General features: G+C 40.3%; 1 protein-coding gene across 1 annotated transcript in view; it reads left to right on the top strand.

Annotated features, from left to right (window-relative positions):
• The window catches only part of LOC134791779 (vacuolar protein sorting-associated protein 18 homolog), a 39762-nt gene that overhangs the window by 17632 nt on the left and 9192 nt on the right, over positions 1–12938 (top strand). The window contains exons 5-6 of the mRNA XM_063762935.1: positions 8842–10070; positions 10577–10746. Coding sequence (XP_063619005.1) covers positions 8842–10070; positions 10577–10746 — 1399 coding nt within the window. The remainder of the gene's footprint in view (positions 1–8841; positions 10071–10576; positions 10747–12938) is intronic.

The raw sequence follows: 12938 nt of genomic DNA, 5'->3' as shown, positions 1-12938 counted from the left end.
TATCTACTGCTAGCAGGTGACTTAACCAGTATTATTTAGTATTTACTTGCTAGCATTAATTACTCATTATTTAAGTTATATACTGTACATCATTTATGGATGGATGCAGTGAGTCTTAAACTTATTTATCAAAGCGCAGCTGTGATTCGCAAGCTAATGCTGCAGCAATGATGGCATTATTATTTTCTAATGTTAGTTCTGCGTGTCCTCCTTTACATTGGAGTTTCATGGGAAGCTGGGGTAAAGTCAACCACATTTTATTTAAGGAGTGCTGGGTATTGTAACATAATGTTTATCGTCGATGACCTCAACACTGGTTTGGTTGCCACTTCCCACTGATTTGAATTTCGTCCCACCCAGAAGAATTGCTGCCATTTATTTCAAGAATGCTGCAAGGCTGCTGCTACCACTCCATCGGTGACCGCCCTCTTTCGTCAGTGTCGGTTCATGACCTCGAGGAGTACGCTACATTGGCCAGTCTATTAGCGTTGAACAATTGTGACAGCAGTCAAATCAAGCAGGAAGCATTGGAATCTTCCACCAGAGCCTGAGTGATACACACTCAAGCGTTGCAACTTGACGACGTTATGCTCTTAGAAGAGAAGATACCTCTTCAGTAACTCGGCGATCTGCTGTTATGATGTACTTGCATCCTGGGTTGAGCAGTTTGGGTTGAAAGGCAAGCTTTCAACGCCCGGGGGCATGTTCGCAAGAAAATGGAATAGAACCTCCGCAGAGACTGGCAGCTTATAATTTTACCTATAAAAAAGTTAGCGTATGTCTTTTGTTTTTTTTGCTTGTCAAATTTTATACTCATTTTTCCACAATAGAAGATTAAACATCTTATTTTATAAACTGGAGTTTTTCACTACTATAAACCCGTTAGACCCGTAAACAATTAAACATAACAACATTTATTTCTTTTGCAGAGAATTTACCGTATATTCCTCAGTAATAACCATTGGTTTTATACATATTTTACATTATGAATGTCTAATCTCTATGGCTCACGCGCCCAGCCAAGTTCAAGTTGAACATTAAGAAAACGGGCATCATTAATCTACTCGTATATCGATTTCCATTACATGTAATTTTATATTTACGAACGAGCGATAATCGTTGTTTCCTTTATTAATCAAGTGTCGTTATCTATTTCCTTCGTCTCTTTTTTTTTGTAAATATAAAAGTATTATTACAATCTTAGGATTTTAGCAACTCGTGTATAACACACATAATATGATATTTCATACCGTTTTAATCTAAACTGCACTCAGATGAGAACTCAACATATTAGTAATAGACGTGTAGAAATTTTATTAATTTTTCTTTGCTTATTATTACTGTTTATTATGTTTTTATGATTAAATTATACTGATATATGGTTGACTAATTATTTTAAATTGTTGTAAATATAATTATGAAAGTTGGAATAAAAGTGTATTCATCCACGCGCGTCAAGTCTCACACGTTCATCCACGCGCATTAAAGTCTCACACGTCCATCCACGTGCGTTGTATATTGTGTATACCTACACAAACACATCGATTCCACAAGATTAACATGGCGCTTCTTATCTACTGATACTAGTGTCTGCACATACGTCATCGACTCTTTATATGAAAACTACTCAACGTATAGCTCTGACTCTATACATATGGCTCTACATATGGCTCTACATATGGCTCTACATATGGCTCTACATATGGCTCTACATATGGCTCTACATATGGCTCTACATATGGCTCTACATATGGCTCTACATATGGCTCTACATAAGACTCTACATAAGACTCTACATAAGACTCTACATAAGACTCTACATAAGACTCTACATAAGACTCTACATAAGACTCTACATAAGACTCTACATAAGACTCTACATAAGACTCTACATAAGACTCTACATAAGACTCTACATAAGACTCTACATAAGACTCTACATAAGACTCTACATAAGACTCTACATAAGACTCTACATAAGACTCTACATAAGACTCTACATAAGACTCTACATAAGACTCTACATAAGACTCTACATAAGACTCTACATAAGACTCTACATAAGACTCTACATAAGACTCTACATAAGACTCTACATAAGACTCTACATAAGACTCTACATAAGACTCTACATAAGACTCTACATAAGACTCTACATAAGACTCTACATAAGACTCTACATAAGACTCTACATAAGACTCTACATAAGACTCTACATAAGACTCTACATAAGACTCTACATAAGACTCTACATAAGACTCTACATAAGACTCTACATAAGACTCTACATAAGACTCTACATAAGACTCTACATAAGACTCTACATAAGACTCTACATAAGACTCTACATAAGACTCTACATAAGACTCTACATAAGACTCTACATAAGACTCTACATAAGACTCTACATAAGACTCTACATAAGACTCTACATAAGACTCTACATAAGACTCTACATAAGACTCTACATAAGACTCTACATAAGACTCTACATAAGACTCTACATAAGACTCTACATAAGACTCTACATAAGACTCTACATAAGACTCTACATAAGACTCTACATAAGACTCTACATAAGACTCTACATAAGACTCTACATATGACTCTACATATGACTCTACATATGACTCTACATATGACTCTACATATGACTCTACATATGACTCTACATATGACTCTACATATGACTCTACATATGACTCTACATATGACTCTACATATGACTCTACATATGACTCTACATATGACTCTACATATGACTCTACATATGACTCTACATATGACTCTACATATGACTCTACATATGACTCTACATATGACTCTACATATGACTCTACATATGACTCTACATATGACTCTACATATGACTCTACATATGACTCTACATATGACTCTACATATGACTCTACATATGACTCTACATATGACTCTACATATTACGCATAAGCGTAGTTTTAAGTTACAACTTTTCAGTACTACACGCAACTTCAAAGATATCCACAGAATACACTATTATTCCAATTAAGGTCCTTTGTTTTTCATTTAGGTACCTAAGTATGATTTGAATTTACTACTATTACAGAAAAACAAAAATAATAAAAATGTAGCAAACGATACTGTCCTGTCAGATAAAACACAGGAGATTATTAGTGGTTTGCAAGACTTAACGTCATTCAAAATATTCACATCCTATAAATAAAGGGGTAAATGAGTTTCTAAATGTTTAAAGTATGCGTAGCTCGCAATCAAATATTATATCAAATAGTTAAGCATATCGATGTCCCATCGACCTCGCATTTCTCCATGATCATCATGGTAACACACATACATTTATATACATTGATTAAGTACTCGTGCCAAAATTACTGGCCCTTACAAGGTTGTTATGATAAAAAACTGATTACATTAAGACTTGATGACATACAGTCATACAGTCTAAACAAAAGGTGACAGGTTATTAAATTGAATCCATTGAGATGCAAGTTCACGATATCTAGTATGTGTAAATTGACACAAAAAATACTTAATGCTCAGCGCACAAAGTTACGAGTTACGTATCTTGAGGAGTGTGCAATAGAAAAACAATAGAAAAATATTACATAAGTACATTCGTTAACGAGTTACTACTCGTGTATTCAACAAACGACATACGCTCCATAACATGGAGATTTAATATAGATGTATGTTCATACCAGAGTTGGGCAAAATTAGTTAAATTAAATAAAATGAGAATGGTAACGTTAGTTTAAATAACGGCAACTTATTTTGTCAATTTATCATGAGTTTACCAATTAGCTTGAATTCGACATGACACACTTATGAATTTATCATCGACATGGTTTTGGAAGTATTTTAATTATTCGAGCAGATGGTTATCATGGTTATTCAAAGTAACGTTTTAGTTGATAAAGTTAGAATAAGGTTCGTTTTACGACCGCTACTTCCTTTATTCCTTATGAAATCATTTGACTGAGCTTTATTTTAGTTTAATCACAGATTGCAATTATAAGTGCCCAACTCTGATTCATACTATTAATACGTTTAATATCCGATATGTCATAAAGGTGTTGTATTTCCATACAAGAAGGGAAAATAATTATAACTACGTGTTCTAGTAATTTAGCTTCATCGAGGCTTTCATAAGTAATGCTGCGTTGGGCAGCGTCGCTGAATGAAAACCGATATCGGTATAAAAGCACTAGGTTAAAAAAAAAACCATGTTAATAGCTAATAGCACTAGGTACACAAGTTACATAACGTAACCCTGCATTATGGTTTCCAATTTGGACTTAGATCGTCACGTTATTTTCTTTTAAATAATGTATCGTCTTGTCGGTCTTGTGCGCATGGAATCGCAATATTATGTATAAACTTACATAGTGACCAGAATGATTTCAAAGTGAAGTTCCGAAAGGTCATATATTATAATGCCCAACATTTTAATAAAAGCAATATCTTAGATGCATTCGTAACAATATTACGTTATACACTGACGCCAATCGCGTTTAAAATCTTCATACTAGAGGCATTGCTAATACAAACTCAACAGGGGTTTACTTCAGAGGTATTCAATTGGCAAGATTTAATTTTTAGTTTACTCATCGGTGTCACGGTTACAAAGCCAGTGTATTCATACAATTTTAGTACCGCAAACTGACCTCAAAAGGTGCAACAGATCGTAAATCTTAATGTACATAAAACAATATCCTACTGTAGTTTGCTACTACAGTTGTACTATGCTATTTTGCTACGCAACAAAACTAAATAATGAGTCCTTAGCCTGAGTTTGAAATAATCGATGTGGTACACCATCATACAATCGAGTTTGATAATATAGAAACATTATAATGACATTCGATCTAATTTTCACTGACTCATATGTAATATTCAAAAACGCTTAAATGACAACTGTAGATTTTAAATTTCATATTTTTATTATAAGTGAGACTACCTGGCATCCGTTCGTACGTTCTTTCTACACATACATATACCAAAATTGGGCAAATCATCATCATGATCGTTAATAATATATACAGTATATTTAATACAGATATGACGGTAGGTTCTTAAACCAATTTTATTTAAAATGAAAGGGAGTAAAAAAAATATATAAAGAAATGACTTACCAAAATTTAATACACTTTCCGGTAAACATAGTTTACTCACTGATACAAACGAAAAAGAAAAGGAAACCTTACGTTCGTGCGGCGTGGCAAAAATCCTATCGATTTTTGTTAGATCCAACTTCTGAAATTGTTGGGTTATTACCGGGTCGATGATGAAAACTAATACTTGTACCAATATTTTAACTTTATTCATTTGTTATAAACATAATAACAACCAATTTACAATCAAATATTCAAGACGTCTTCACTCTAACTTGTCCGTACTCGAACTGGTCACTTGTCACTGGTATACCCCCTTTTTATTACAATTCAACATGGCGGGAACCAGTGACAAGTATGAGTCAATTGATACTCTTTTATAAATTATTCATAAACAAAAGTAAGAATGATCAAAATATAAGCTATTAATAAATAATGATCCTTACACACGTGAGAGCTACAATTTACCTCATCGAAAAATAGAATGAAACAAACGGATTATAATAGCTAAAATAAGCCTGTTGACGTATGTCTTGGTCGGCCTCACCTTAACCTGGCAGTTTTTGCAGTCCGACCAAATTTATAAAAAAATCGTATGAAACTTGTATGGTACGATAGCTGCCTTTGAGGACAGTAAAAAAAAAGTGGTCGGCCAAATCCTGTGTTGGTAGTTCCTGTGTCCGTCCAATTTTGTGGTACCACGTGAGAGCTACAATTTACCTCATCGAAAAATAGAATGAAACAAACGGATTATAATAGCTAAAATAAGCCTGTTGACGTATGTCTTGGTCGGCCTCACCTTAACCTGGCAGTTTTTGCAGTACGACCAAATTTATAAAAAAATCATCAAAAATTTTTTTATCGAAAAATCGTATGAAACTGTTATGGTACGATAGCTGCCTTTGAGGACAGTAAAACAAAAAAGTGGTCGGCCAAATCCTGTGTTGGCAGGTTCCTGTGTCCGACCAATTTTGTGGTACCACGTGAGAGCTACAATTTACCTCATCGAAAAATAGAATGTAACAAACGGATTATAATACCTAAAATAAACCTGTTGACGTATGGCTTGGTCGGCCTCACCGTAGCCTGGCAGTTTTTGCAGTCCGACCAAATTTGTGGTACCACGTGACAGCTACAATTTACCTCATCGAAAATAGGATGAAAAAAAAAACGGATTATAATAGCTAAAATAAACCTGTTGACGTATGGCTTGTTACGGACGGCTTTCATAAATTCAATGTGGCAGTGTGCGGCAGAATCCACTTGCATCAAATTTGATGCAACACATTGTGGCTGGACATTAAGAGATGAAATGTATAAGATCAAATGGTTTGAAGGACACATAACGCCTTTGCGAGTCGAAGAAATAACAATAGATAAGTCGGAGTCTGGGGAAAGTTCGTCAGACTTCGACTCCGAAGATGATTATGATTAACAGTAATTATTAACAATAAAAGGGTTATTCCCACTAGTTACCACCAAGTTCTTATCAGTGGTAACTACTGGGAATTATTTTCCCACCTTTTACCACTGGTAACTACTGGGAAAAAAATTCCTAGTAGTTACCACCAACTCGGTTTGGTGGTACCTACTGGGAATTTTTATTCCCAGTAGTTACCACTGGTAAAAGGTGGGAATTTCTTTTCTACAAACCGAGCTTCGAAGGAGAAATGCTACAGTTGATGGAAAAAAGGCTGATTTGATGCAAAGATAATCACTTAATATATGTGAGGTTATCTTGTATATTTTACCGTTTATTAAAATTTTGGAAGGCTCACGTGCAGTTTTTCCTCTTATATTACAAGTGTTCGATTGAAAACTAAGCTTTGGTGTATACCTGGATCACCTGCATGTACAAGAAGGCGTTTCATATACGCCCGCCCATCAGATAGGTACACAAAGTCATGATGCGTATGGAATACAGCATGTGTGGCCAAGCCATTATGCCCTAAATTATGTACTACTTCGTTAAAACTTAGCTTACCTGTGTATTTACTCTTTCCAAAATATTTATCTTCCTTAAAATGCAGCCTACACAAACGGTCTTTGTCATTTGCCTTAGTTTTTGGTACTCAAAGCTTTTTCTCACCGATTTATGCATATCGGGTCCTTGGGAAAAAAGGGAGATCCTATAGGTATATTTCCACAATTTGTCGCACACTATTGCAGTATTGTGGAGAAAAAAAACATACAACCGAATTGATAACCTCCTCCTTTGGGATTTGGAAGTCGGTTAAAAAAGGAGAATGTTTACAATTTATTGGAAACAATGTATGTGATTTGACAGTGACAGCAACTCCACTATGGAGGCGCCACCTGGCGTGATAAAATGTCAGTTATGCCTCCTCATTCTATCTGTAGTGGAAAAGTAGGATATACGATTCAAAACTTGTCAAAAATCGATGAAAACCTTTTTATTTTTGACATCTGTGAGAAATTAACTCAACGTAAGTGTTACTCTGAAACCACGTCAGTAGTTAGAAAACATTATTTAGATATTAGATAGATTTATGAATAAAATTTTGAACTGAATGTTTTCTTTTTTTTTAAAGCCCTCTAAGACCTCCATGGACTCATTTAGTTATGACTTTTTTCAGTTAGCATTATTAAGTTAAGTTCAAGCTGCGAAGAAACCATATTTTCAATATAGAAATTATTATTCTTTATAAATGTGGTCGGACTGCAAAAACTGCCTGGCTAAGGTGAGGCCGACCAAGACATACGTCAACAGGCTTATTTTAGCTATTATAATCCGTTTGTTTCATTCTATTTTTCGATGAGGTAAATTGTAGCTCTCACGTGGTACCACAAAATTGGTCGGACACAGGAACCTGCCAACACAGGATTTGGCCGACCACTTTTTTTTTACTGTCCTCAAAGGCAGCCATCGTACCATACCAGTTTCATACGATTTTTCGATAAAAAAATTTTGATGATTTTTTTATAAATTTGGTCGGACTGCAAAAACTGCCAGGTTAAGGTGAGGCCGACCAAGACATACGTCAACAGGCTTATTTTAGCTATTATAATCCGTTTGTTTCATTCTATTTTTCGATGAGGTAAATTGTAGCTCTCACGTGACCCAATAAATCTGGTCGGACTGCAAAAACTGCCAGGCTAAGGTGAGGCCGACCACTTTTTTTTTACTGTCCTCAAGGTCAGGTATACTACCATACAAGTTTCATTCTATTTTTCGATGAGGTTTTTTTTGATGAATTTTTGTCCAACGTTTTTGCCATTTGTACAAAATCTGCCAGGTTAAGCCTAGGCCGACCAAGTGCGTTGGAAGCTACTAAATGTCAGGTACCTCTACAGGGTAGGTATATTCTATTTTTTGATGAGGTTTGTTTCATGCAGCCGGCCACCGGACTAAAAGGGGTAGCGTGGGACGCCCTCTGGCCAGATGGCGGGATGACTTGGACAGGAGGGCCGGCAGCGACTGAATGCATAAAGCGGCAGACCGGGCCACGTGGCGTACCTTGGGAGAGGCCTATGTCCAGCAGTGGACTGAAACGGGCTGATGATGATGATGATGAATCCTAAAGGGAGCGTGCTTGAACTTTAGGAACAGCGTTCTTTATTTTTTAAGGTATCAAAGTTAAATATAAGTTTTCAATTTAAGGCACAAGATGGCAGAACTTCCACCACGTAACCTTCAAACAGCTGTCATTTCACTTTTTTTTCTGAATATCACGTTAGTGGATTTCTTTCTTTAGTCTTGTCAATATTACAGTTGGACCCGTCATCGCAACAGAACTCCAACTCCCTGTTCACCCAGGCAGGCCTCATCAACTACCCCGACGACAAAGACAAGGACGACAAAGACAGAGCACCCCTCTCTTTCGTACTAACCGAGTTCCACGCCCTCCTCATGTACCCCGACCGCGTCAAGGCAGTGTCGCTTCTCAACCACGAACTCGTCTACGAAGACATTTATTCCGAGGCCCATGGGAAATTAAAAAGTATTGTCAAAGATTTCAGAAAGAGAACCATCTGGGCCGTCACAGATAAAACTCTGTTTAGATATAAAATTGTTAGAGAAGAACGAGATGTATGGAAAATTTATTCGGATAAAGAACAGTTTGATTTAGCTAAGGAATACTGCTTTAATAACCCAGCGTATATAGATATTATTAATGTCAAACAAGCGGAGCTATTATTCGCTAAAGGAGACTATGAGAAAAGCGCGGAAATATTCGCAGACACTCAAAGCAGCTTCGAAACTGTATGCCTTAAGTTTCTAGAAGCGGATCAGACGAATGCCTTAAAAATATACCTGAACAGGCGATTAGAATCTCTAAATGAAGACGATAAGACTCTAATTTCAATGATCGTTATCTGGATTACAGAATTATATCTATCTCAGTTAGGTGTGCTAAGACGAACAGGGCAAGAAGATACTCAAAAGTATCATCAACTGCAAAGCGATTTTGAAGTATTCCTAGTACAACCTAGAGTTGAAAAGTGTATGCAGCATGTCAAAAAGGTTATATACGATCTTATGTCTTCCCATGGCGACAAGCAGAATTTAATCAAACTAACTATTTTAAACGAAGACTATGAAAACGTGATAGCACAGAACATTTACAAGAAATCTTACGCAGAAGCATTGAGCACTCTCTCAACCTTAAAAAAACCTGATTTGTTTTACCAGTTCGCTCCCGTTTTGATGGAAGAGGAGCCTAGACTGACAGTGGATACTCTAATCGCTCAAGGCACAAGACTGAACTACCTCAAACTACTCCCAGCTTTTCTGTCATGCGAGAATGATGAAGCTCACGTGAGTGAAATCATGAGGTACTTGGAGTTCATAATGCAGAACTTCAACGTGAAAGATACGGCGATACATAATTATCTGTTGACGTTGTACGCGGAACATGACAAGGTCGCCCTCATGAGGTATTTGGAGAGGCAGGGGCAGGATGCCGTGTTGGTGAACTATGATGTCCATTATGCTTTGAGGTGAGTAGACAAATGTTTTACTTTTATTTTAATCCTAATAAATAAAATTGTCTTTTACTTTGAGTACCTAATGCCGGCAATTCGTTTCATGGTTTATTATGGAGTTGCAATAGTTGCATCTCCTTCCTAAAGGTAAGGCGCAACCATTCAAAACAAAACTAACAACATAGTCAGTTTTTGCAATAAGGTGTGACTATTCAAGTTTATGCCTACCTGATTAGGTCAAATCTGCTACTCTTTATGAAGATTGTAGCATGAATCCAAACGATATGATATTTTTAAGTTATTAAAAGTGGCGCATGTTCTGACGTCGAAATGCGTTATATTATAACATATCCGACTTTACAAGTTTTTGCTTTTTGAGAGCGCATATATCCTCATTTTTTTGTCTCATCGACATCTTTTTGTCATCGTTTGTTCGACCTATTGGGTGTGAAAAATCGTTTAATTTGTCTTTAGGTAGATATTTAGTGCGCGCACTTGTAACCAATCTCCTGGATCCACAGATTATGCCGCGAGAGAGAACTCCCCGAAGCTTGCGTCAAGCTATCCGCCTTGCTAGGACTCTGGGAGGCGGCCGTGGAGCTCGCGTTACAAGTGGACCTGGCGCTAGCTAAGTCCGTAGCCGCGCTGCCGCCGGAGCCGGCCACGCAGCGCGCCCTGTGGCTGACCATCGGTAACTAGCCACTGATCAACTCAACTAACTAAGAGCTTGTCTCTAGCTAGCAGCTTTACTAGGTCTCTGGGAGGCAGCGTGGAGCTCGCTTTACAAGTGGACCTGGCGCTAGCTAAGTCCGTAGCCGCGCTGCCGCCGGAGCCGGCCACGCAGCGCGCCCTGTGGCTGACCATCGGTAACTAGCCACAGATCAACTGAACCACTATAGAGCCCGTCTCTAACTATCAGCTTTACTAGGACTCTGGGAGGCGGCCGTGGAGCTCGCTTTACAAATGGACCTGGCGCTAGCTAAGTCCGTAGCCGCGCTGCCGCCGGAGCCGGCCACGCAGCGCGCCCTGTGGCTGACCATCGATAACTAGCCACAGATCAACTGAACCACTATAGAGCCCGTCTCTAACTATCAGCTTTACTAGGACTCTGGGAGGCGGCCGTGGAGCTCGCTTTACAAGTGGACCTGGCGCTAGCTAAGTCCGTAGCCGCGCTGCCGCCGGAGCCGGCCACGCAGCGCGCCCTGTGGCTGACCATCGGTAACTAGCCACTGATCAACTCAACTAACTAAGAGCTTGTCTCTAGCTAGCAGCTTTACTAGGTCTGTGGGAGGCGGCCGTGGAGCTCGCTTTACAAGTGGACCTGGCGCTAGCTAAGTCCGTAGCCGCGCTGCCGCCGGAGCCGGCCACGCAGCGCGCCCTGTGGCTGACCATCGGTAACTAGCCATAGATCAACTCAACTAACTAAGAGCTTGTCTCTAGCTAGCAGCTTTACTAGGTCTGTGGGAGGCGGCCGTGGAGCTCGCTTTACAAGTGGACCTGGCGCTAGCTAAGTCCGTAGCCGCGCTGCCGCCGGAGCCGGCCACGCAGCGCGCCCTGTGGCTGACCATCGGTAACTAGCCACTGATCAACTCAACTAACTAAGAGCTTGTCTCTAGCTAGCAGCTTTACTAGGTCTGTGGGAGGCGGCCGTGGAGCTCGCTTTACAAGTGGACCTGGTGCTAGCTAAGTCCGTAGCCGCGCTGCCGCCGGAGCCGGCCACGCAGCGCGCCCTGTGGCTGACCATCGGTAACTAGCCACAGATCAACTCAACTAACTAAGAGCTTGTCTCTAGCTAGCAGCTTTACTAGGTCTGTGGGAGGCGGCCGTGGAGCTCGCTTTACAAGTGGACCTGGCGCTAGCTAAGTCCGTAGCCGCGCTGCCGCCGGAGCCGGCCACGCAGCGCGCCCTGTGGCTGACCATCGGTAACTAGCCACTGATCAACTCAACTAACTAAGAGCTTGTCTCTAGCTAGCAGCTTTACTAGGTCTGTGGGAGGCGGCCGTGGAGCTCGCTTTACAAGTGGACCTGGTGCTAGCTAAGTCCGTAGCCGCGCTGCCGCCGGAGCCGGCCACGCAGCGCGCCCTGTGGCTGACCATCGGTAACTAGCCACTGATCAACTCAACTAACTAAGAGCTTGTCTCTAGCTAGCAGCTTTACTAGGTCTGTGGGAGGCGGCCGTGGAGCTCGCTTTACAAGTGGACCTGGTGCTAGCTAAGTCCGTAGCCGCGCTGCCGCCGGAGCCGGCCACGCAGCGCGCCCTGTGGCTGACCATCGGTAACTAGCCACTGATCAACTCAACTAACTAAGAGCTTGTCTCTAGCTAGCAGCTTTACTAGGTCTGTGGGAGGCGGCCGTGGAGCTCGCTTTACAAGTGGACCTGGTGCTAGCTAAGTCCGTAGCCGCGCTGCCGCCGGAGCCGGCCACGCAGCGCGCCCTGTGGCTGACCATCGGTAACTAGCCATAGATCAACTCAACTAACTAAGAGCTTGTCTCTAGCTAGCAGCTTTACTAGGTCTGTGGGAGGCGGCCGTGGAGCTCGCTTTACAAGTGGACCTGGCGCTAGCTAAGTCCGTAGCCGCGCTGCCGCCGGAGCCGGCCACGCAGCGCGCCCTGTGGCTGACCATCGGTAACTAGCCACTGATCAACTCAACTAACTAAGAGCTTGTCTCTAGCTAGCAGCTTTACTAGGTCTGTGGGAGGCGGCCGTGGAGCTCGCTTTACAAGTGGACCTGGTGCTAGCCAGAGATGGGCAAAATGTAATCGACTAACGATTAACGATTAAGACTAAAAGAATTAATTGCGACTGACGATTGAAAACGACGACTGATCAATCGTAGTTGTATAGAGTGCAACTAATTTAGTTGCAACTAAATTAGTTGCCGA

The sequence above is a fragment of the Cydia splendana genome, chromosome 6, assembly GCF_910591565.1.
Source record: "Cydia splendana chromosome 6, ilCydSple1.2, whole genome shotgun sequence".
Classification (NCBI taxonomy): Eukaryota; Metazoa; Arthropoda; class Insecta; order Lepidoptera; family Tortricidae; genus Cydia; species Cydia splendana.
This window is presented reverse-complemented; position numbering and strand designations above follow the sequence as displayed.